The 25,852-nt window shown below is 44.2% G+C and overlaps 1 protein-coding gene across 2 annotated transcripts in view; it reads left to right on the top strand.

Moving 5' to 3' along the window:
* Positions 1-25,852, top strand: part of GPC6 (glypican 6) — a 779,374-nt gene that overhangs the window by 749,723 nt on the left and 3,799 nt on the right. For both annotated transcript variants that reach the window (XM_074563067.1, XM_074563077.1), the window contains one exon: positions 19,712-19,848. In XM_074563067.1, the coding sequence (XP_074419168.1) occupies positions 19,712-19,848 (137 nt within the window). The remainder of the gene's footprint in view (positions 1-19,711; positions 19,849-25,852) is intronic.

Below are 25,852 nucleotides of genomic sequence, written 5' to 3'. Positions count from 1 at the left end.
AGATACATGTCACAGCATGATAGCAGGCACACACCCTTCGGAAAAGATAGCTGAAAGCCAGGTAGGGTTCTCCAAGGCATCTCCAACATCAATGGCAGCCTACATTTAGGCAATAGGACCACGTCCATCAGGTTAGGCAAAAGAGTTTCCACAGGTAGTGGAAATGGCAACCTGGCCTATAAGGTTGATACTACTGAATAGGAAGAGAGCTAGGATATGATCCTGGCATCTTGAGGCTATACCAAGTAAACTGTGCCTTGCTGACATTGCTGAGGACCAGTTTCCACAGAAGCAAACTGCCCGCACCCACAGACCACACCACTTGGTCTTGGATCTCCTGTGGGTCTCACACTGTGTTGCGGTAGTCTTAGAAAATACTGTGTGTGTGAGTGTGTGTGTGTTTGTGTGTGTGTGTGTGTGTGTGTTTCCAGTTCAAACAATCTGGGATAATTTGAGAGCCGTGCTGCAGTCCACTAGTGTGGTAGCACGAAACTGAGCATATGTGCCATGACCACGGCATGCAGGTATATGGTTGTGCAAGAGAAGGCAAAGCCTGCCCAGGATGGTGTTAGAGAGCCGCACAGGGCAGAGGGTACCACAAATAAGCAGTCTCACGTGCATTGCCTGCTGGGAGCAGTCCCTGGAATGAAGTCTTCCCAAGCCATGCTAGGACATTGTGATGGAGAAAGCACTTGGAGGGGTCCAACACAGTACCAGGGAACAAGTTAACAATTTAGCTCTGTGAACCTTTCGAGGTCCCATGGTTGTGCCTTCTCCTACTTTTATTTAGCAGTGTAGGTCTACCTTCAGTGTCTAGCAGTTAATATTATTAATGCTAGTTTAAAAATGCATGCCTTCACAAATACACTAATTTATAAGTTTTCAAATACAGGAGAAATATAAAGTAGAGTGTGATCGAAAATTTGGTATTATTTTGTGCTAGAATGACTGTGTCCGTCTTGGACAAAAGGACTCATATGAGCAATTCCGCTCAGTCTTCCTGGAACTTCACATGCCAGCTCCCTTAGCACACCACAGAAAGCACCGCAACCTATAGCATTCCTGCCTAAGACATGCCAAGAAAGCCAATGGCATCCTGGCTTGTATTAGAAATAGTGTGACCAGCAGAAGGAGGGAGGTGATTGTCCCCCTGTACTCAGCACTGGTGAGGCCACACCTTGAGTATTGTGTCCAGCTCTGTCCACCTCAATACGAGAGAGATATCGAGGTGCTGGAGCGAGTGCAGAGGAGGGCAATGAAGCTGGTGAAGGGCCTGCAGAATAAATCTCATGAGGAGTGATTAAGGGAGCTGGGACTGTTTAGTCTGAGGAAGAGGAGGCTGAGGGGAGACCTCATCACTCTCTACAACTGCTTGAAAGGCCATTGTAGAGAGGTTGGTGCTGGTCTCTTCTCACAGGTAATTAGCGATAGAACAAGAGAGAATGGGTTCAAGCTGCAACGGGGTAGGTTTAGGCTGGACATTAGGAAAAAATTCTTCACAGAAAGAGTGGTCAGACACTGGAATAGGCTGCCCAGGGAGGTGGTGGAGTCACCATCCCTGAATGTGTTTAAGACTCGTTTAGATGTGGTGTTAGGGGATATGGTGTAAGGGAGAACTTTGTAGAGTGGAGTTGATGGTTGGACTCGATGATCCCAAGGGTCTTTTCCAACCTAAATGATTCTATGATTCTATGCAAGATCAGTATATTCATTGATGTAACCTACATCCCACGGAGAGTAGATGGCCTGAGGATAATGCACATGCCCCCAGAAATGAAAGTCAATGAGAATTAAACACTAAATACTGGCTAAAATCTGTTCCTGGCTACAATAAAACTAATCCAAATTAGTACTGCAATGCACTACTACTTTAAGTTTCAGTGGCTTTCCTGTTGTGGGGAGTGAGAGGGCTCTGGGGAAGCAAATGATCAGGACATTGATTTAATATCAGTTCTGATTTAAGTTTCCTGCAACAAAGCGGGTTATGTTGACTCAGCCTGTGTGTGTTGTTATTTGGACTCGAGATAAACAAAACAATGGTTCATTAGAAAGACATTAGCACATTTGTTTTTACTTCTCAGGGTGGGAGGAGGGGGGGAAAATGCCTTTCATTTGCTGTTACTTTGAAAATTTAAAACATCGAAAATCCTAGGTAATTTATATATGATGTATTTCCACATCAGCTCAAAATACACTTGATGAATATTACTGCTGGTAGAGGAGCCATGCTTTCACATGGCGCTGCTGTTCGTAAGCAAGTTTTCTCTTTACAAGTGGACACACGGATCACTTCGTGACTACTGTACTGCAAGCTCCCATCAGCAAACCTGCGTGTTTGTGGCTTTCAGAGTGTCGTTACTTTTGTATGTGAAGCATCTCATCAACCGCAAATGTCTGCAGGACTTCAGTCTGCATTGTGGGTATTTTGCACGTGTTATGGGGGAAGATCTCCTGGATTTTCTAGGATGCTTTAGTCCCCAAATATGGATTATTATTTTTTTCAGGAGTACTTTTGCTTTGCTGAGGTAAACACATAGAAATCATCCGTCTGCTGAGAGAAAGTAGGTTAGCTTGCTGTCCCTAAGGATGACAATCAGAGCTATCTGCTACCAGTCCTGTATTGGCAAAATTCTGTTTGTGATGAAAATAAGGTTGGTGAGAGCCATAACGCAGGCTACTGCTCACCATGTTCCAGCAAGACCAGCTCTTGGTGTCTGGAGTCAAACTGATGTAAGGAGTCATTTCATCATGCTGTGAACTTAGTTTACGCAAAATATTATTTTTTTTTATTCATTGTAGAGGAATACATGTATCCATTGTACATTCATCAAAAGGAAATTTTAATTCTATTCCTAGAGTTACCAGGCATGTCTTTTTTTCTACAATTGAATCTATTTTTGGTTTATCCGATGGGCTCACTTGACTTGTCCCTGTGCATTATTTTCCCCCTCCCCATTATTATAACCTCTTGTTTCTATTTCTGGCAAGAATAATTTGTGGATTTTTCATACATGTGTGCTACCCTTAAGGGAGTTTGTTCTGTTTACTTTTCTGCGACTTTTTTGGTACTTTCTACCTACTGAATTCCTTTCGAATCTCAGAGAAAAATAAGATCCTAGCACTGATATCTGCTGTTGTCTGATTTTGAAGGTAAAATGAAATCATCTACAAACTGTCCCTAGAATCTGAATCCAGCCTGGGAGGCATCACTGAATCTAACTTGTCGGGTCTTTAAAATAAATGAAATTATGGAAATTTCATACGGCTTCGTTTTGAAATGAAGATATTTTTCAGAAAGTTATTCGAAAGCAGCAACTGCCATAACCACGGTATTTTAGAACAGTTAACAGAAGTTAACAGAAATATCACCAAGATTACCTTGCTCTGAAATTCTGGTTCCACTCATTTTTTATGAATACAGCGTGATCTTCCAATGGACTGATACAAGAAGAGACTTTTAAAAAAATTATTTTGTGCACAAAGGTTTGTGTTGCTCCTGGAACAGTTTAAAAGTAGGATTTTCAGTGCCTCTATCTTCAAGCCATATTCAAGGGCACCTTGATATAAGCTGCAACCAGTGCCCTGGTGTATAGTCACAGGGTTATTTCTGTTCTTTGGGGAGAAAATCAGGCTGCCGATGCACATGTCCTTCATGGCAGAATATCTGTCTAGAGAGGGGAAAGCAGATGTACGTAGAAGTCTAAAAATCCCAAATATAGCCTCTAATAGGTGTGATAATTATTTTCAGGAAAAAGCGATAAGATGCAGTTTAAATCCTTGGAGCACATTGTTCCAACGAATGTGTGGTGTATTTATTAGGGTACTCATAGGATTTATAGCTGCTCCAAAGAAGTACATCTGCTCTATGACTACAGGCAACATTAGTTCCTAGGGAAAGTTTCTTGAAACTTTTTTTAATATGCTTTAACCTCTTGCATGCTGACTTGATATATCTAAAAGTGAGTTGCTCCACTTAGTCCTCACCAGCAAAGGCTAGATGACAGCTCCCAGCTGCTCTGGATGCTCAGGCTGGGGTAACTCCTCTGGCTCGATTCCCAGCTCCAGACTGTCAACACTCAAGTACACATCACCCAAAACCTGTGTAATTCCTGGTTTCTGGGAAAGGAAATCTGGGTGTAAAGACTGGATGGGAAGCACAGGCCTCCAGTAGTACCTGATTTATTCAACCAGGGGTTTCATGACACATCATGGCATGCAGCAACAGTTAAGTGTAAGGGAGTATGTGTCTATGGACATGTATAGAATGACCTGCTGGTCCTGAGAAATGGGTATGCTGAAAGAATAGCCCAACAAAACCTCATGTCTATGCTGCACACTTGGCTTAGCCTGATAGGTACTTAGTGCTTTGACCCATTTGACCCATAATCTCCTGCCCCATAGCTGTGCTCACCCTGGCAGGCTCATAGCTTGGAGGTGCCAAGGAAGAGCTTCTTAAACCACCTCCTATCTCTGTGTGACTGCACGAACACTTCTCCCCTGTTCGCTGTCAGTCAGGTATTGAGACAACCTGTTTAACATCTCACGGGGACAGGGGGAGCACGCACAGGCGGCTGGGTACGAGTAGGAGGCAGGAAGGGTAGTTGGTGGAAGTTGCTCCTGTTCCCCATCTCCCGTGCCTGGCCATGGTGCACCGTGCTCCACGCTCAGAGTGTGGGAGGCTGTCAAGCCTCATCCAGAGGGGTCAGCTGCCCTGCAAGTGTTTACAGACCAAAGCTGGAGCTATCATAACCCTGGGAGATGGTTAGCAAGCTGGACCACAACCTCAGCATTCTCCAACCATGCAGGACAGACAGAGCCAACTCTGAGACAGCTGAAGAGGGAGATTCTGCTCTGCGCAAGGGAAAAAGGAGAGGGGAGAGAGAAGGAAAAAAGGGGGAAAGGGAAAGGAAAAGGAAAAGGGAAAGGAAAAGGAAAAGGGAAAGGAAAAGGAAAAGGGAAAGGGAAAGGAAAAGGAAAAGGAAAAGGAAAAGGAAAAGGAAAAGGAAAAGGAAAAGGGAAAGGAAAAGGAAAAGGAAAAGGAAAAGGAGGAAAGGAAAAAAGGAAAAGGAAAAGGAAAAGGAAAAGGAAAAGGAAAAGGAAAAGGAAAAGGAAAAGGAGGAAAGGAAAAAAGGAAAAGGAAAAGGAAAAGGAAAAGGAAAAGGAAAAGGAAAAGGAAAAGGAAAAGGAAAAGGAAAAGGAAAAGGAAAAGGAAAAGGAAAAGGAAAAGGAAAAGGAAAAGGGCCCAATGAAATAAGAAGGAATGAACCTCATCATCAGAAGCTGAACCTCATCACCCTTCCCTGAAGCTTCTGAATTCATATGACCAACGCTGCATGACCATTCCTCCTCGCATGTGCCCATTTGTGGCCAAAGATGTGAACTAGCAAGACTGTAACTACCTGCTTGATACTTAGGGCAGAGTCATCAACAACTGTTAGTCCTGATGGCAAAAGACCAGTAGGTCAGGCTGTTACTCAGAAATACCACAGGACGATGCTGCCATTCAGAGTGCTGACTAAGGAGAGGAGGAATGCCAAATGAACGAGCAATCATCACGGTGTATTGCTTAGGATGGAAATCTCAATTAGGATTCTGTACTTCTCCTGCTTCTTGTTCTTCCTCGTGGCAATCATTTTACACAACAGCAAGATGTTAACAGTGCAGAATAAAAGGCATGCTAATAAGTATAATTTTACTTTTTTTTTTTACTCCTTGAACACCATATTTGCTTCGTGTTCTTTTTTCCATTGTACGTAGGAATTAAAGAAAAAACCGTGATGGGCTGTTTCTTTCCACAGGGCTTTTAAATTCTTTTCAAGCCTCCCCTCTCTGAGCATTTGTACATTTGAGACAAACTGTACGTTTGCTCCCTTTCCTCCCCTGATACCAGGTCCCCTCTAGGAACCTGCTGTTCTCGTATGCAAAGATGTAAGAGCAGTGGATAACGGCAGAACAGTCTGTCTGAAACCCATTCTCACCTTTTTTTTTTTTTTTAATCCCAAGCATTCTCACTGATTATAAAAGAACTCTGTTCCTCTACATTTTTTACTTTTCTTTTTTTTTTTTTTAAATTCCCTGTGTCTACTATTATTGGCTTTGATGGACAGATGAAGTATGATAGCCTGAGACACATTTGACAGAGCATGACTTTGGCCTGCATAAATTACTGTCAAGGAGTTTTCAGGGAAGTACTGAAGTAAATTTGCAGCGACTAAAAAATGAGTTATAAATTATAGCATAATCACTGCTGCTGAACAATTTGATGGGTAAAACAATTAACTGAGTTGATACTTTAGGTGAGTCCTCATAATTTTTCCTTATATGAGGTGAGTCCTCATATAATTTTCCTTAACCTCTCAAACTGCTCTGAGCCCTTTGGAGGAAAATATTTTAGAAGGGGCATTTTCCCACTCCCTTGCCAAAAATCATATTTCTTTTCTGTCAGTATCGTGTCTTTCCTTTCACAGATAATTCAGAGATGGCAGTTTTTGGTCTTTCCTCACATATCCACATCAGCTCCTATGGGGGCACAGCTAGGACCCTTCCACACTGTGCCGAAATCTTCCCAGTCTTTTTCTACTCCATGTCGCCAAATCCCAGGCTTTTCAAATGACATCCTTGAAATACTCCAATTAAGAGGATAAGAAAGGAAAGAGTTTGTGAAGCTCAGGATCCTTATGGGATGCTCCTGAAAATATACTTCAGGCAGCGGCCTATATTTTATGCATTCAGTAGCAGCCGTAGCTTTGACTCAGTGAGGGTAAACTCCTCTGGCTGGTGAAGAGCTCCTGACTGGAAAATATCACTGGTTTTATAGCTAAAATAGACAGAAAATGTGAATGATTCTATTATTATCTTTGCCTCATTTGTGACACTACCCTTTGTGAGGCTGCCTTTTTTTCCATTTTGATTTTTTTCTACGCTGTGAAGAAGTCTGAGCTTAGTTTTTATACACAAAATTGCAAATTTTCTAGATTTTTCACCCCGTGTCTTGTGAAACTGCTTTTCCTAAAATCTGCGGTCTTCACTATTATGGTAAAACAAATCCAATTTTCCGGCCTTTGTGACTATTACTCAATCCCCTAAAACACGAATTCTAGAGCTTCTAGATTTTTGAAGGCAAATAAACTGCAGCACTTGCTACTTGGATAATGTCATCATTTCCGTGATAGGCTCAGGACCAGGGCAACGCAGCTTGTGATCCCCGAATGCCCGGTGCGGCCTTGCAGGAATCCTCGCGGAAATGCAGCAGCGGGCTGAGGCGGGGAAGGCACTTTGAAAAAGAGACAAATAAATAACCAGCGTGCGGCCGCCTCAGTCCTGAGGGGGTTGGCACGGAGGCTGGCCTGCTTTTAAGCTGCCTGCGCGCGAGGAGCAAGCATCGATCTCCTGTCCGGCTACTCGCTCCCATCAAGAGGGGCAGCCGACGGGATGCTGCCTGCCAGCTGTAGGCAGCTCCGCGGCAGGCAATGCTCGGATTATACCTGTTTGTGCTCACAGATGTCTGTGAAGAGCAGGCAGGGGATTGCCCGGGCTTTGAGGGAAGAACAAGACAAGAATATTTTGCCCTTCTTTGTGAAGTGACTCCCCAGCTATCCATCGCAGATCAATTGCTTCGGGTCCTGTAGCTTTGCTGTCACCACCCACCCTGCCCTCACCAGATGATGCAGAGCACCCTCTTCCTGCATCCCATTTGGACCCCACCGTGTCCCAGGGACGGCATCCTTGTCACCGCGGAGCCGTGCAGCCTGCCCTCCCTCTCTGTCCCCTGCGATGCAGACGTCTCTTGCATTAGCACCAAAGGGAAGGGGAAGGGGCAGGCACAGCGAGATGGTCGGTGCCTGGTACCACTCATGCCTGTGGCAGAAGGCAAGGCTCGACGCCGCTGCTGTCACTGCCCAGCACATGCGGGGCAGCAGTCAGAGCTGCCTCCCCTTTCCCAGGCCCTCAGGAGCAGCGCCCACAGCTCCACCTCCTCCAGCTCTTCCCAGCTCTGTCCTGCTTGCCTTCCCATCCGCACCCTGGGTTGGTGCTTGCCCTTGGTTCTTGGGAGGCAAAATCAACCAACTCAGGTCTCTTCACTCGGCAGCATCCGGAAAGTGGCGTGTCCCCCTCAGCAGTGTGGTGACATAAAGTGCCCAGGTGCCAGCGGCACGCTTGCAGTGGCAGGGAGATGGATGGCAACCTACAAAGCCTGCCCGAGACCCGCAATAAATACTCAAGCAGCGACACCAAGTCTAGTTGCCTGCTGTATTTACCTGCTTGATTTAAATACAGCTTGAGCTATGCTATGCTGTCATGACTGTTAGGTAGACACATCCTTGGAGGAACGGGGAGGCTTATTACCTAAAGCAGTACCCAAGGAGGGAAAATAGGCTTTTCATTACGAAGAAGGTGTTAGAGATGTAGGAGTAATGCTTTGCTTATCCAGTGGCTCCCTGTTTGATTTCAAGTCATTTTCTTCCCATATAATTATGTTTCATATATATACATATGTACAAAGTAGGGTTATTCCTTTCTGCTCTGCCTTTTTGTATTTGGAATGAAAGCTCTTTGGGACAGACACCTTCTCATTTAAATTCACACAGTATGCCTCGAATGCTTGCTGCTGTGCCCATTCTTCTCCATACAAAATTTCTCCATCGGTGTTTGCTCTTTAAATTGTCCAGATTAGATTCCACAAATGGTCTTGCAGAGTGTATTGAATTTATGGCAGAGGTGAGCGTTGCACCTTGAATTCATACTGCTCACTGAGTCACGAGGCTCAGACTCCAGATATAAGCATGTCCTAACTCTTTTAGCTTCAAAGTGAACTAAAACTTAGGAGGGGTTCATTTCTTGATCCACGATTAGATTGAACACTAATCTTGTAATATCTAAATTCATGACTTTCCACCCGGCCATGGCAGAAAACTGGAAATCGATTAGTCTCATTAGATTTTTTACTGCTTTAGGACAAAATCTTTTGAGAACACCTCATTGCTTTGCTGTACTTCAAACTGGACTTAAATTTCCTCTCTCCTTTTGGAGTCATCCTTAAGCAGTAGTGGTAGCTGGACCTATACCCAACCTCTTCATCTCCTGCCTACCTCTGCCTGAGTCCCCGGCAGCCCTGAGGAAGCTGAGTGCAGTTGTTCTGTTAGGATCCAGTAATTGGAGCATTTAACCCTATCATGAAAGGACAAGAGAGTGCAACTCCACATCAGCGGAGGATAAGCCACTCTCTCCTCAGTAGGAAGGCAATGAAAGTCATTAGTATATTGACACAGTAGATTTACAGTACAAGGCGCTCTCTGGCTCTGATTGTTTTCCTGATAAACGCTTTTCCTGCTGAGCCTACTTGCCTTGCCAGAAATGGCCTTTGATAAACATTTCTGTCTCTAAAAGTATTATTCTTTGCATTCTAAATCTTTTGCGGCTTTCATTTTGGACTTAGAAGTTTTAACAAATTATATTTGCATGTGATATAGCACCAACTTGTTGAATCTTCTCTCATCTCTGAAGCACCTCTGAAAATGAAATTGCGCATCTTCCTTGGAGAGTCTGGAAAGAAAATTTGGCAAAAAAATAAATGCAGAACTCCGCATCAACAAAATCAGCATGTGCAATGCCACAAAGCCTTTATGCTGACTTCTAATTCTTTCCTGACTACATACATTCACCACTTGTAATAATACAGGTTTGTATATTTGGATTAAAATAATCCAGAATGCAAATATCCAGGCTATTGAAATCAAGCTCTAGTTTCAGTAAAGCTGAATGACTGGCAACCAGAAGTACTAGGGGAGGGAAATCTACCACGCACTAATTCTGGAAGAAATTAAAATGCAGTATTGGAGGCAGGAGTCTGCATGCTGTGGCTGCAAGTTTGGGGTGTTCCGGTAAAACTTTTCTACAGGTTACGATGCGGAGAAACCCATTTCACCATCTCTCACTTCTTACTCCTCGCAATCGCCCTCCCTTGGGCTTAGCCTGCGGGGCCTGACCTTCCCCCCAGGATGTGAGAGTGGGTTTAAACCTTGATGAGCGCCGGGCCGGGTCGCCCAGCCCTCCATGCCCGCCTGCCTGCCCGCTGCCTTCTGCCCGCTGCCTTCTGCCCGCCTGCCCGGGAATCGCCTCTCAGCATCCCCGAGCAGCATCCCCGCTCCACATCCCCCCGCAGCATCCTCCCACAGCATCCCCCCGCAGCATCCCTGCTCCGCATCCCCGCACAGCATCCCCGCGCAGCATCCCCCCGCAGCATCCCTGCTCCGCATCCCCGCGCAGCATCCCCCCACAGCATCCCCCCGCAGCATCCCTGCTCCGCATCCCCGCGCAGCATCCCCCCACAGCATCCCCCCGCAGCATCCCCGCGCAGCATCCCCGCGCAGCATCCCCCCACAGCATCCCCCCGCAGCATCCCTGCTCCGCATCCCCGCACAGCATCCCCCCGCAGCATCCCCGCGCAGCATCCCCTCCTCACTCCCCGCCCTTGGCTCCTCGCTCCCCTTTTTTCCCCCCCAATTTTCCTCCGCTTTTCAAGGCGGAGAGGAGGCCGACACCTACTGACGAGCCGGCAAAACCGCACCCGGAGAGTGGTGGGAAGGTTCGGGACCTGCCCGGTGCCCCGAGGGGTTCCTCCGGGGGGCCCGTCCCCTCACCGCCCACCCTCCGGGATGAGGGCGGGCAGGGGTTTGCACCCCTCGGCTGCACAGGACGTGCTCAGGGGGAAGGAGGTTTGTATACATAGGAGAGCACATGGAAAAAGAGGGAACAGATTTCCAGTAGTCTTAAAATTAGTGTTTAACGGGCCAAGAAAGGTGCTATAGTCTGATTAGCTAATTAATTAATCACTTCGCAGCGTAAGAACGCCTGTCATGGAAGAGCGGGTGCTTCTACACCTAAACTCCCTCAAAAAAGAGGTAGTTGGGCACAGAAAAATGGACAATGCCAAAAGATCCCTGAAGTCCATAGGGAAAACTGTACTGGTTCTGATATTGTATGGAAGACATCTCAAATATTTTACGACAGTGTACAGTAATTTCAAAATCTTAAAGTGGATCCTTCATCAAAATTCTCACTTGCATACTCTGGCATTTCATATTTCTTTGCTTTCCTTATTTTCGGCTACATCAGCACAGCCTTTTCTCCATGGCTCTGCCTACTTTTGGCAAACAGCTGGATGTGCCACTCGTGGTTGAGGGAGAGGAAGGTCAGAAGTCTAGAAGTTTCTGTCAGGGTAGCCTTCATCTTATAGCTGAATCTTGAGTTATTTCAAGGCGTTGAGTGTCCACTGAGAGCTGCTTCAGTTTGGAAGACAACGGAGCTATGTCAAGAAGTAACCACTAGAAGAAATGAAGTTAAATGTAAGGCTACTTCAAGAATGAAGTACAATTATCCTTCTTGCTCTGCCGTGAAAGGATGTATCCCAGCTCTCGCTGCCCTTAGAAATCATACGCTTCCCACAGCTGCTGGGTGGCTCGAACTACTTGTCTGTTATAGCACATGCAGTTCCCTGTAAACCCGTGAGTTTTAAGACAAGGAACAGTCACTTCACTACTGATACCAGATGAACATTTCCAGGACAAATGAAAGTTTGTATAAGCTTGAAATACTCTATCAGTAATCGTTTATGTAGCTATTAACATTTTTTCTTGGAGAGATGAAGGACTGTTGACAAAGAATCCATGCTTAATGGCTAAGTCTTGCCATAGAAAAGCCTCTGGCATTTTATCTTTAAGATGCCAGCGTATTTCTGGTGCTACTTTTATACTTAGCTGCAATAAAAACCCGATTCCTCCAAGCACTTTGGATTTGCTTGAATCAGATTTACAGACCAGCTTTTTAGCACCGCTCCCAGGTATTTTAGGAAAGGGGAAAGCTGCTTCAAGTTCCTACAGATTTCCATTTCAGGGCGCTGATGTTTCCAGTAGCTTCCACTTTCCAAAAGCAATGTTTTTATTTACTGGGGAGCCAAGTGCAGTGAACTTCGCCTGACATATACCTACTTAAGGAGGCAGGCTGGTTGTACAAACCAAGTCAAGAGCAAGGGCCAGGGTATACGGGCACATTTATGGGAAGGAGGAAAAGTTTAGTCCGGGTTGTTCCACCATTTGACAGACTCCTCCCCTTCCTCTCTCCCCAGCCAAAATGAGGGTTAAATGTGGGAAGAGTTTAGTGTCAGGCTCTACCTGCCTGTGAGCAATAATGTCAGTGTTTTTATTAAAAAAAAAGGTCTTCATTTGATGATGTGAGGCAGTGTTAAGTTCTTCGCAGAGCTGTGGAGACTGCTGGAGGTAGGGTCTTCAGATGAGGGTTAAGACACAAAAAGATAGTGCCGTAAGGCACATGCCCACTTTGCTTGTACTATTTTTGAGCACGGGGCTGTCAGCTCTGTGTGGTGACAGTGTAGTCCCTTACACAGGCAATGGCACCTGCCCCTGGAGCCAGCTAACATCCAGCGTTGTGGCACAAGTATTGCCAGGCCACAGCCGGCAAGGAGACTTCTGCAAGCACATGTCGGCATTCATGCAGACCTGTAAATTATTTTCCTTAAGAAAAACATGCAATAGGCAACTGGGATTGCTTTAAAATGCCCATTTCAGATCAAAGATGAATGCAACAAAATGCAACTAGGTCATCCAAGACAGTACACCGGGCAGTCGCATACACCGGGCAATTGCATAAAACTCAAAACCTATAGCAGACGTGCCCAGGTCACCGCAGGCATCTCAAATGGTGCTAGAAACTTGAGTGAGTCGGCGACTATACTGCAAATGTAGATACATAACGTAGCATTATTAGTATGGGAGCTGAATCCACCCTAACTCTTTAAAATTACGTATCTGTTAGTTTGAGGATTCAATAGGGCCAATAGTCATTCTTTACTTACTGTTATTAAAGCCCTTAACTTTTTTCTTGTCAAAGACGTGGATAACCCTTAGAGACAATGAGAGGAAAAAAATCTTTTCATTTCACTTTAAAATACCCTGGTGAGAAAAGTCTTGCTTTGGAAAGTCGCCTAGCTCACTTGTTTTATTTCACGAATTACCCAAGCGCCCATTTGTGCTTTATAACCGGGATTCGGCGTCAGTTTTTGATTAGAAGAGCTGTCATCTGCTTTTCTGTGCAGAAACATGAATCATGAGCAGGCAGTTATCGGCAAAGCTCCGGAACATTTAAAGTTACAAAGTCCAATTTAATAAAAAAAGAAAAAAAAGAGGTGGAAAAACAAGCATTTGTTGCACAAGGAGGCCTGAGTGAAATTCTCAGAACTTATCCGCGCTGAGAAAGTATCAATAACCGTAAAAATTCACAGCCCCCTTTTTAGAACCGGAGCCTTAACGTTTTGTAGGGGAAATAAAGCTTTGGTTAACCTTGGCACTGGGAGACCTCATTAAAATAACAGCCTGTCACTTTCGAGTTTAAAATAACAGGGCTGTCAGTTTTATACTCAGCGGAACAATCTACGGTCTTATTCTCTGGGAAACACCGCGGGCGTGCATGGCGGGGGCGGGGGGCTGGCGGCAGCCCAAAGCCTGGGCAACACCGCCATCTCCAGGAACCCCCACATCCAGGGTGCTCCCCGGCAGCCGGGGCGAGGCGATGCTCCATCCCCGCCTGAATCCGTGCCCCCCGCACTTCGCTGCTTTTTTTCCAAAAAAAGGCTGAAAAGCAATCCGCGGTGGAGCGCGTGGGGGGTTCGGCAGCAGCTGGGCATTTGAATTTGTTTTCGCGAGAAAGTGTGGGAATGCATAATGTATGAAAAGGTAATCTCCGTACAGAGCAAATAAAGTTCTGCTTCGCTTGTTCCGAAGCGAAGCAGGTCGCCCTCGCTGAGGTACCTAAAGTGCATTGAAATTTTGGGTACCTAATGAGCTATTCTGAACAAAAATACGTGTCTAAGCTCCCTACATCTCATCGGTGGAGAAAAGAATGTGCCTTAAAAAAACCTCTGAGAGAAAGAGCCTCTTTAGCTAAATTCAAACACCTGGCTGAGATAGAGGGAGCCCATTTCGGTTGCTTATACATGAGTACCTAGTGCCGTTGAGACATCTATATGAAGATGGCAGATGTAGTAAAGGACATACAGGAGACACATCATTCTCAAGGGGCAGCCCCTAAAGCTTAGGGTTCTGAGTTAACCACTTTTCATTAAACCCAGTTTACGAGGAAAACTGCGTGTCAATTAAAATACCCAGCTGTCCTATACTAACCTGCTTCTGACATGATTCTTGCCCGGACTGTGACCCCCATGTGTAGCAGAGAGATAAACACAACAACCGGGTAGAGACGGTTTATAATGTGTGCTTGCTGACCCAGTCCTTTTAAACAAATTGTTGGCCACTAGTCTTAGAATGCTTTCAGATTAAATCCCTAATGGACAGAAATACTGATCGATGTATGAAAGTCCAGCGCAGTTTCCTGCTGGCACGGCATAACACAAATCAGGTCGCGATGACCTGTTCCTTCTTCCTACCTGGCCGTGCCCATGCCGAAGGGCATGCTCTTCACCATCCCACACACGGCTCAGGTGGTCAAGCGCCATATCCATAAATCTGTTACCAAGCTGCCTGTCATTACCCAAGCTCCACATCATTTTTAATACAGACTGCGAGGGTGCTGGGCGCATGTGGCTGGGTATGTTAGGCACGTCTAGGGGAAAGCAAGCAGCAGGCAGTGGAAAACTGTCTGGTTTTTCACCTGGAAATAACGTGGCATGAAGAAGTGGCATTAGTTAAATGTTGCTTGTGAATTAAAGGGCAAAGGAGTACGTGACTAAAGAAACTACACAGACGTGAACATGGCTTGTGATGGCTACTTTCATGTCTGTTCTCTAAGACAAAACCCCAGGCCTCTTTCTACTCGCTGCCTATAGCTGTTCTGTTCGTGCAATGCATCAGGAGGATACGCTTTACATACCGTCCTTGAAATTACAGCACCTCATCACAAACATCCACTTGAAACACCTTCCACGAGGCTACGCCAGCCACGTACCGACCCCCCGTACGTCATCCAGAGTGGCATCCTGCTACACCAGAGAATCAACGTTCAGTGAGCAGCCAGAAACACGTGTACATTTTTCCAGGGCATAAAGGCTTAACTCCCAATGGGACTTTACATTGAGGTGTTTCTGAGCGACCCCAGGGAGAAGGTATCAGCAGAAAGGCAAGCTGAGTATTCTGCTTGCATTTCAGAAGGAAAATCTTCCCAAATTGCAGAATAAACAAGAAAAAAAATGCAACGCAAAAACATCAGGAAAAAGAAAAGAAGGTTAATGAGAACCATTTCTTCTTAACACAAGCAAGATTCCACACTGTTATATTTAATTTATTGGCCCTTGAACCTGGGCCAATTTTGGATGCATTCCACCATCTTTGAGCAGTATTTTAGCATCTTCTGATATTCCTCTATCTGCAGGAGCAGGGATTGTATTGGTGGGGGTGATAAATCTGGAAGAATTATGAGATGGACTTGGCAGGGGAGGAGGAGGAAAAAAGGGAATTTACTTTTTAAAAATTATTTTCGGGCCCCCACCTTTAAAATATGCTTTTTGGCCCCCGCTGCTTCTAAGTGCACATTATCCCCCTGCCAAAGGATTGCATTTCCATTGGAAATTAAACCAAAGTGGATTCCATGGGCAATTGGCTGCCCACTTCACAAGCAAGTGTCTTTCTGGGATCTTCCATGCCTTGTAAAATGCAGTCATCTCCCTTTTAGTTTTGCATGGCATTTTCAACGCTCTTTTGAGTTATCCTGGCGAGTCTTTCAATTTATCCAGATGTCCCGAATTAAAACAAGGAATGCCAAGGTCTGATTCCTGCTAAAATGATGGGCTTGCTTTTTAGCTCGCTTCATTACTTTGGAGTGCGAGGTGAGTAAAGACGACAGAAACATTGGTCAGCCTTATTTACCTGCTTATAACTGAGCCCATGCTGGTAGGACTGGAAATGAGCTCATGGATGCTGTTCCAAGTTCTGCTGAGGAATTGCATGACATACCTGACTGCCTCGGTCACATAGGAAATCAGTGGCAGAAATAAGAAATGAACGGTATTTCTCAACGTAGGGCATGTCACTATACCATTTGCATAACCCTGGATGTGAATTTCTCCTTGGAAATGATGCAAATATTTAACTTTTCTCACCTACACAGTAATGCCTTTCTTCTGTTAGCAGTTATAGATGAAGGCCAGGCTATTTTAATATCCATTTCTATATGTCCCCCAATAAATTAAAAATGTAACGCTTTACGTGGCTCTTGCTATATCCTTTTCCTCATGAGAGAGAAAGTATTGCAATTCAAAACAAATTTAGTACCTTCAAAGCAACTGAAAAAAAAAGTAGTTCAATATAATATCAGGGCTACGTCAGGAAGATAGCTAGGGAAAGTCAGGCTCACTACAGCCACAGGGATCCATCTGTCTTAATCCGAATAAATCTCTGCTAGAGAAAGTGGAAAGGAAATATGTAAAATATCAGAATTGCATACGTCTCGTGTTTAAATGTTTCCACAGAAGTCCAACCGAGCTTGAAAGTTAATCTTTAATTCAAAGAATAGGAAATACCAAGGAATCATTTACAAGGCCACAGATCACTAGGGGGATACAGTAGTCTGACTTTGTAAATCACAAGCAAGCAATGTTAACTGAATCCTTAGTGGCTTTTATCTCATTTTCAAGGGACTGTACATCTGTTACATATTTTTTAAATGCTGGCAGTGATCAAAAAGATGTAGAGAGGAACACACGTAACCATGGGGACTAATAAGAGGCTTTCTGCGGTCATGCTTGAAGAAATCCCAGAACTGAAGCCACCGAAACCCACAGGCAAAAGTTTTACATGCTATGGCAGGCGTTACATCAACTAATTCTATTCTCCATTTAAAGTTACATTAAAAGTACTCCAAAGTCGTTGCCTGCCTGAACGTTCATGATGCAGAAGTGAACGTGGCCATCAGGTTACTCCCTGAAAGAGGAGGTGAATCAATGAGTGTTGGTAATTCCTCTTTCAAGGCCATCAGAAACCACACTGAAGTTCCAGAAAGCCGGTTTCAGGCTGAGGTTCAAGGAACTTTTTAGGTAGAGGTGTGAACTCCACTGCCAAAACCTGAGAGGGTTAACAGAGGTCCAGTCACACAGCGGGAAAGAGCAAGACTTCTCAGGCTGAGTCCACAAGTTGTTTAAAGGTCGACGGTGAAATGATGTAATGGGGAGGGGGGGGATAGCTATGAAGGGAAATATCCGAGGGGAACAAAAAGTGTTAAAATGCACCTGAATTGGAGGCATCTAGAGAGGTCTGCAAATGGTAACCTTTCCCTAAGCTGTAGTCATTTTTGCTATTGCTGCTTTTCGTGAGTTATGTAAATGTCTCCCTCTCCCGCAGGCTCTAAAATGGGAATGACACCTCAGGGGGACGTCTGTGAGATTTAATTAGCTGTCATTTACCAACAATCTCTGGTGAAGTAAGACCATCTTACTTTACCAGGTGCACTTCTGAAATGCAAAAAAAAAAAAAATCTTTATTGTTAGGAAATTTAATGATCTTTTGTCTATTTACAGTACACACATAGAGTATGTAAACATCATTTAATATCTTCGGAAGTGATTGGGGAATGGGAGTTATCATTTTGATATTCAGGGAGTATCTGGGGAGCGTGTGCTGCGTGAGAGCTGTGAGAACCTCTCTCCATTCTTTTGCTGACTTCTATGAAAATACAAGGTTTGTACTCCAAATTATAGCCCTTGCAAGGGCCAAGGGAGGAAATCCCTTTCTAATGGGTGTTGACCCATTTGTGGTTCAAAACAGAAGTCTGCAAGTCCTAGAGCAGCAGCTCGAATTTGATTACAGTGGAAATCTGAATATAATTCTAAACATCTGAGTTATGCATAGCTTAAAATAACTTCCAGATAACAACGAAGTTACTGCTCTGAAAACTAATTACTCGCCACCGATATCAATCAGATTGCTCGTGTAGTTATCCAGGCACAGGCAATAAATGAGAAAATCTGCCCCCTGGGCTCTCGTGTTCCCCAAGGTTATATGAATGGACCCTTCTCCCTACAAACTCTTTTTCCTATATTTTCTATGGGATTTCTCTATCTGATTTACTGCACTGTGGCCTAACAGGGGTTTACACACCTCTCATGAATGCTACCCACTTTACCTGAGTTGCTCGTGGTGGTTCCCTGCACCAGTGGGGACCTTGGGATTTCTACTATGGTTCACCCAAAGACCCCGGTCCCATGGACCAAAGACATCATATAGGACAGGCATCCTGAGACCATCCCCACTGCTGCTGAAGGCTTGCCCACGGTCTGTAAACTGGAATTTAATTTTTGGCTTGACAGGGCTCCCCTGTTGAGACTTTAAAGGCTTGTGAATCCTGCTAGCATCTCACATGAAAACAGAGCAACCAGGGCTTGGCAAGGGGATGGGGAGGAGATTTATAAGGTGTCTGTCATGGCAAGAAACACCATCAACAACTCGTGCAGCCAAATACCATCCTACTTTTCTTTCTCACAGATGAAAATGCGGACGATGCTTCTGAAATAACATCCTTGGCTGTTTCTATCTCCTGGCTTATAAAGTTACATTCCACAGAGTTTAAGCACTGCAAAGCAGCGTGGGCCATTTGCTCGGAGAGCTATCATGTCTTCAGAACAAAAGATAAAAGAGATAAATAGCCAAGTACAATATTGTACCTCAACAACCTAAAAGCCAATCTCAAAACTGAATGGAAGAGTGGAGAGCTTTTATTTCTTGGGTTTTAAAAGAATAAAGCTCAGCGATTTCCTCTGAAAGCTATTCAACAAGCTCCCCTAAATTCTATTACAACTTCAAGTGAAATGCATCTGTTTCCATAAGAACAACAGTGGCACCATTCATCCTTTGTAGTCCATCCTTTGTTGTGTTTTCTATCTGTTCTTGTAGATTTTTCCACTTTAGTAAACCAAATGCAAAACAAGAACGGATAACATTTTAGCCAGAGCATTTATTTATTAAGCTGACGCTGGAAATTCAGTTTGTACCCGCTTGCTGTCTGAATCATGCCAAATTAAGTTCTTCTTCAAGGAGTTTGTAACGTGAAGAAACTGCTTCGATGCTGTCCCAACATTTCTTGAACGTGAAGTCTGTATCCAGCTGCAGATATTTCTCTACACCTAGCAGCGAAGATGGATATAGTCTCTGCATGCGTGTGCATACACAGACTTCTCGCTGTTAGTGAGATCCAAATGTACTGCAATGTATTCAGCCTGTGTATCTTAAATCTGTTCAACATCAGCTCTGCGCTGCATGATTTTTTTAGAACCTGCGCATGTAGCTCTAAATATAATATTTATCTAAGGCATGACCAAGTTGGTGGGTGAGACATTTTATCTGGTGTTCACTGTTTAACTGAATTTACATTCAGCAGACTGTGAGGCACATTAATTCTTTGAAAGATGTATATTTAGAAAACCTTAGACAAATGGAGACTAGAAAGAGCAAGATGTAACATGCTTTTATTAATGTCTTGCCGGTGGAAAAAGGTGACTTTGATTATTTGTACTCTCCAAACCCAAATGCTGAGTGCCTTGCTCATAAATACAGGAATTTAAGTTTTAGCACCTTCAGCCCTTTTAACCTTCACCATCATCACCATTACGGAATTAAACAAGCTGTTATTTGACACGATAGTTGGCATGGCTGACGTTTTTAACCTGTTTTCCCTCTCGCTGTCTCTTAATCAGGTAACAGACATTAAAGAAAAGCTAAAGCTCTCTAAAAAGTTCTGGTCAACATTACCCTACACAATCTGCAAGGATGAGCGAGTGACAGCCGGTCCGTCAATCGAGGAGGACTGCTGGAACGGCCACACCAAGGCCAGGTGAGGTGGACCCCTCTCCACCGCTCTCTGTCCAAATCCCCATCCCATCCCGAGGCAACCACAAAACAACCGTTCATACAAGTGAAACGGGAATGGGGACAACACATAATTTTCCACACGCAGCTTGTAGCCGAGGTTACGTGTTGTCAAGGTGCCATTAAAGCCGGAGTGTGAGCCAGGGTAAATGTGCACAGCGTGTCAGCGTGTGAACACAGAAAACGTTCGTTGGTTCAGCTCCAGAAGGGTAATTTATACCGAGATTTCAAAGAGCTCTTTAGCTCCATTTAGCATCCTTGTGTTGGGACTGACAGCTTGTGAAGCAATTGCACTCTCGGGATATCATACTGGGATGAAACAGAAATTGGAATTTCGGCTCTGTTTGCTATTGGCTGGCAAAGCTTAGGGCTATTTGCTGCGGGGAAAAAAAAAAAAAAAAAAACAAAAAAAAAAGAAAAAAAAAACCCTGACAAATAGCCAGCAGAGAATAAATGTAACACTCCTACTTATCTTGTGTAGAAGGCTTGACCTTATGTTATTTCATCAGAGATACTGTGGTCATCTGCCCTTGTTTGTGATGAGTTTTCTGTGAGTTTTAATTTTGAAGTTTGCTTGGCTCTGGCTGTGGCAGGACTGGAGCTGGCAGATGAGCAGGTGTCCCCAAAGGTCCCAGTGTGGATTCATCAGCTGACAGAGGAGAGGATCTCATTATCCCTGCTGAGAAAGAGAGAGAGGGATTGGCTCAGGGTGCACACCTGGGGCAGTTGGGTTCCAGGTCTGTAGCAGTGGCTTGTGCTTTTTTGGGGACAGGAGGAGCTGAGAGGTTTGAGTGTCTGGTGAGTGCTGGAGAGCAGTGATACTCTCTGGTACTCAGGGATTGGAATCTTTATTTTCCTTTTACCTGATGATACAAATGAAGCCAGAATACAAAAATGAGCCAATGACACGTTAAAAAAAAAAAAAAAAGGAAAAAAAAAAGAAAAAAAAAGGGAGGGGGGAAGTGAGACAAGCACATAAAATATAAAAACTCAGTGAAAATAAGACAACATAGGAAAAACCTGTTAAATGCCGTTTTGCATGGATGGATGGATGGATGGGCGGATGGACGGATGCATAGGTAGATTGCACCCACTCCAGCATCTAATAATTTTTATAAGAAGCACACTTTACAGGGGGAGGTTTTGCACTGAACCCACTCCCTTTTTCCTAGCCTTACTACATAATGCTCAAAAGAATTCATTTCACAGACGAGAGCAGAGGGCTGGTTGGGATGCTGCTAGTCCATTGAACCCAATTTGAGACACACGTGAACAAATCCATCCAAAAGCGTAACTGCTCCGTTCCTAAGCCCCAGATCCAGAGAAAGCCCCTGGGAACCCTGAGGAAGACAGCTAGGAGGAGTGTCTGGCTATTACAGGACTCATCACAGAGGAACAGTGCGAAGAGAGAAATAAAAATGTGTTTTTATCTTACCCTATTATATCTCTTCTTGTCGGTGGGCTTTCTAAGATATGACCCTGGGCCGGTGTGCTGCAGTGCTTAAATGGAGTTTCCAGGCCTCCCAGCTGGATGCTATATATCACATCAGGATGCATGCATTAATAAGAGATATATGCTACTCTTTCTACAAAAGAGCAGTCAAACCTGCTGATATCCCTCCTGGTTTCCATGACCAACGCGAATGTTTGTACCACGGCTGGCCAATACTCTTCAGCTCGCTTCTGCTCCTGTCCTGAAGGGTCTGGCACAACTTCCCCGTTTGTGGGGAGTTATGGAGATGCATTTTACGCATGTAGTTTTTCACCCTCCTTTTGCAGTATTCATCTTATGAGAAGCCTGGTTATTTTCATGATGCCTTCTGAGATTAATGTTCAGGAGCCTTTGAGAAAAGCTATCATCTGCTGATAATCTCCTTGATTAATTTAACACAGGTATTTCACTGGATGTAGAATCACAGCTTCAAAGCGTCACCTGAAAATAATGGTTTCAGCCACTGCTCCTCTGTCCAGTTTCTATTTCATATCCATTCACAGAGGAAATGTACAGTCATAGTCTTAATAACAGAATACAATAAATTCTTCAGGTGGAGAGAATAGTAATAAATCAGAAAGATACCATAGAATGCCATGGCCTGTATATGAAATAATATAGAAAATATTATTGAAAATAACTAGCTTTAGATGCAAGATCACCTCTTGGCTGGTGAACAAGGATGTTTACTGCAGCATAAAGAAAAAACATAAAAGTTTCCTTGGTCATACCGATTAGTATCTGATATCGAATGCTGGTTCAACAAGAACAAGGGTGGCAAAATCTGGCCAACATGCATATATCTATTTGTGTTCACTGTGTCACCCATCATAACACTCTTCACGGTGCTATATGAAGAGCTGCATTTTGAATTCCAGAGAACATGACAACAGTCCATTACAAAAAAAAGGAAATTTAGCCACCTCCTGCTACCCTAGACATCAATACTAAAGACAATATGGTGTTGGCTACTGTTGGGAAAGGAGGTTGTTGCTGGTTTTTGATCAGATTTTGTGGTGGGATAAAGAATGAGAAACTTTGAATTGCCAGATGGATATTATGCCTCATGTTTCATTTTACACATCACTTTTCGATGCTGCTTTTACAGGGGAAAAAAAGTTACGAACCCGAGATCACAGAAAATGAGAGCTAGGCTTTCTCCTGAGAGAGGCATTACACCAAGGTCACTTGTGGCTATTACACTCCCCAGACATCACTTTGCTACCATGATTAATTTACAGTGACACCAGGTCACCAAATGAAGGTCACCAATTCTCAAATAATCACGGGGTAATGGAGTCATCCATTTGGCGTTCTGGAAGGGTGCACTTGGCTTGCTGCTGATCCTGTACGAAGAATGGTTTTAATCAGGCCACATCAGGCAGAAACCAAGTGCTGCGGACATGGGAAAATATTTGTTAGGTGGATGAATCTCTTTTTTTGAAAAATCCACGTTAAAAAAGAAATAATAGCTACTTCAGACAAAGTGCCTTCTTTTAAGAGAGATGCCCAACAGAACTTCCCCACCATATCTGTATTCCCAAAAGAACGTGAACATAATTTTATGTTTAAAGAATTAATGCCTGCTGCCAGAGGCACAGAGACAGATTTTTTTAGAGATATTTAGGATCATTTATCCTATTTTAGGATCATTTATCCTATTTATCCTATTTTAGGGATACTTAGGAACATTAACACCACACTTTCAAAGTTTAGCTCCTTCCCTATATAAGCAGATAAAGTGTTAAAAACAGCTTATAACCTCTTCACGAATAGATATTCTTCAGAAATTAAGGAATTTTCCCAAGAACGGTGGAATTCAGGCTTTAGGACTTAAACCAAACCCAAGTTATTAGCCCTTGAATAAGTGACCGTTACTGAAGTGAGAACAGTAACCAGCAAGGCTTGCAAGGAGAATGAGTTGAATGGCCTTTACCTGGAGGTAGGCAAAGATAACCGTTTAGCGCCACTAGCAAAATTGTGAATAAACCACTTCTCAGTAAGTGCAAAAATTGCCTATTCGTAATTGATGTCTCCAGTTTATTTTTTTCAGCTTCTTCCTTCCAACAAACTGTCAGGCGAGCCATTTTCTCCCTCTCCTTCTTGTCTCCTCAAGCTTTTCTCCAAGACGGAGAAAAAAAAAAAAAAAAAAAACAACACCACACAACCTAAAAATATCCTGTGGGGATTACCTCCTGAGCAAACAGAATCAGACGAGGTGATCTGGTTAGCCAAACAAGCCAATTTTCCACTGCACTTATCTTTCTGGACCAGATGTGAGTGCCTACCCCCAGCCCAGCCGGAGCGAGCCTGTGCTGTATTTTGTACTCTGTTGCCTACAATTCTGTGCACCTGGAAAAACTCCGGTACTGCCTAGGTGGGATGCTCCAGCCGTACTGTAAGCAGCTGCTGCGGCAGCAAGATATGGAGGATGCTGCCCTTTGAGGCAGATGTCTTTTAAAAACCAGAAGATTCCTCCTTTCGTTTGTTGTTGTTTTTTTCATCACCACAGCCTTTATATAAATGACCTGAAAGATTCATCGGTCATTTTTAGACTTGAAAAGGAAGTAGATACCCTGGAACATTAACTGAATATTAAAAAAAAAAAAAAAAAAAAAGTGGTTTTAAATAGGCTTTGTGGCGCTTGGCTATGATGTGCCAAAACACAACTTTGTTGTGTCTGCTGAGACAAGCAAGAACTGTGGAAAGGCTAAGAGGAACAGAAAGCATTAATATTTTAGAAAACAATGTAAATTACACTAAAATCCTGACACAGCTGAGCAAGGAACAAACAGCAGAAAACTAACAGTATTGTTCAGCTTCTCTATACTCAGAGGGCTAAGAAAGCTAATTTTTTTTTTTTTTTTTTTTTTTTTTTTACCGGGAGAATGCAAAGAACAGACACTGATTCAGGTTGGCACTTCTTCTTTTCATTTATAATGGGCATACAGTTCTTGTAACGGCCAGGCGTACAAAGAGATCATTAACGTGAGCAGAAGCAGCAGCAAAGCCTAAAATTCGCAGGGGTGTCTCCACTTACAGCACTGCAGCGAAAGCAGCTGTGTTCAACAACTTTGCCTAGCCAGCAACAAATCTTCTGTCAAAAAGTGGTCCCAAGACATGGCTTCCTATTCGGTGTGATTTAACCCTATCCCTCGCCCTCCTTCCCCATCAAAATGCTTTTGTCAGAACATGTGCCGGGCTGCCTCTCAGAGGCTGTCACTCACGAAACACCTTGGGCTGCGTGTTCCCGTATCTGTACCAGTCCTTTCAAGAAGGGAAAACAATTCAAGGATATTCACATTCAGTATGGGCTTTTCTGCCTTTCTTTTCTCCCCCTGAGGAAGCAGGTGAACTGGTACAGTAATGAGGGCAGAATCCAGCTTCACATTCAGACATGTAAATTCATGCATTTAAACATAGATGCCTGCGGGTGAGACAACAAGGAGTCATTTGGGTTGCCCAAGCAAGAGTAGTGTCATTTGAGACTCTCCGGTACATCTGAGATGAGTATGACACAGGACAATACCTCCCACCTGAGGAGGACCAGACCCTGGGCAAGAACTGCTAGAGCATTTTAAAAATCACCAATGTCAAGGTGCCTGAAGAGAGCCCCAATATCTGGTCAGTGAGGCAGTTTTCAACTGCCTAAACGCTCTTATCTGCTGATACGTGAGATGGTCTGAATGGTCAAGGCATCTTCATGGAGCTGGCAAATAAGACACTGGACCTATGGGATATTCAAACCTTACTGGAGGGGCAGCAGGACGCCAAGCAGCATATCCCTCGGTGGCTGAAGTGGCACTCAGGATTCAAGTCAGCTGCCTAAAGAAAGACACCTAATATAATTTTAGATGCCCCGGATGTACAAGATCTCCACCTCAAGCCTGTAGATACGATGCAGGACCTATGGGAAAGCCACACCTTTCAGGGCTAGTAACGAGAGGAGGAGGAATAACAGAGAGCATTCAAATGGCACCAGATGTCTATGTTTGTGCAACTAAATCCCAGCAGATGAAATCTAACAAACTAGTCATCTGGCCAGAGGCACGTGGGACTCCAACAGCTGTCCCTGCTCCATTGACGAATAAACTGGCTATTTTTGACTGGATCTTGTGTTGACTAGATCTGGCGAGAGTGGGACTCTGCTCATAGGCAGACACTCGCATTTAGACATACAAGTTTTGGCATCTGTATAAACCTAAAGATGAATCCTCAGCCTCTCTCATTCTTTTGCTTTTATGCCCTAATGCCAAGAGGCTCATTCGCCTGGCTAGGTTATTCACCTAAACTTTAGGCAATCATAGGGTAATGAATTTCTTGTGACCCACATCCAGTCCGGCTCCCTTACACATCTAGGTGAGGTGCACTGGACTGTTCTCCTGAGAAGTTAACCCCTCCAGGCCAGGAGTGCTTTGGGGATCACCAGATCCTGAGGCAGGTACTGGGGGGGAGTGGTGGTGGGGGTGGTGACAGA

The sequence above is a fragment of the Larus michahellis genome, chromosome 1 (genome assembly GCF_964199755.1).
Source record: "Larus michahellis chromosome 1, bLarMic1.1, whole genome shotgun sequence".
Taxonomy (NCBI): domain Eukaryota; kingdom Metazoa; phylum Chordata; class Aves; order Charadriiformes; family Laridae; genus Larus; species Larus michahellis.
Note: the sequence above shows the minus strand (reverse complement) of the source record. Positions and strands in the feature narration are given on the sequence as shown.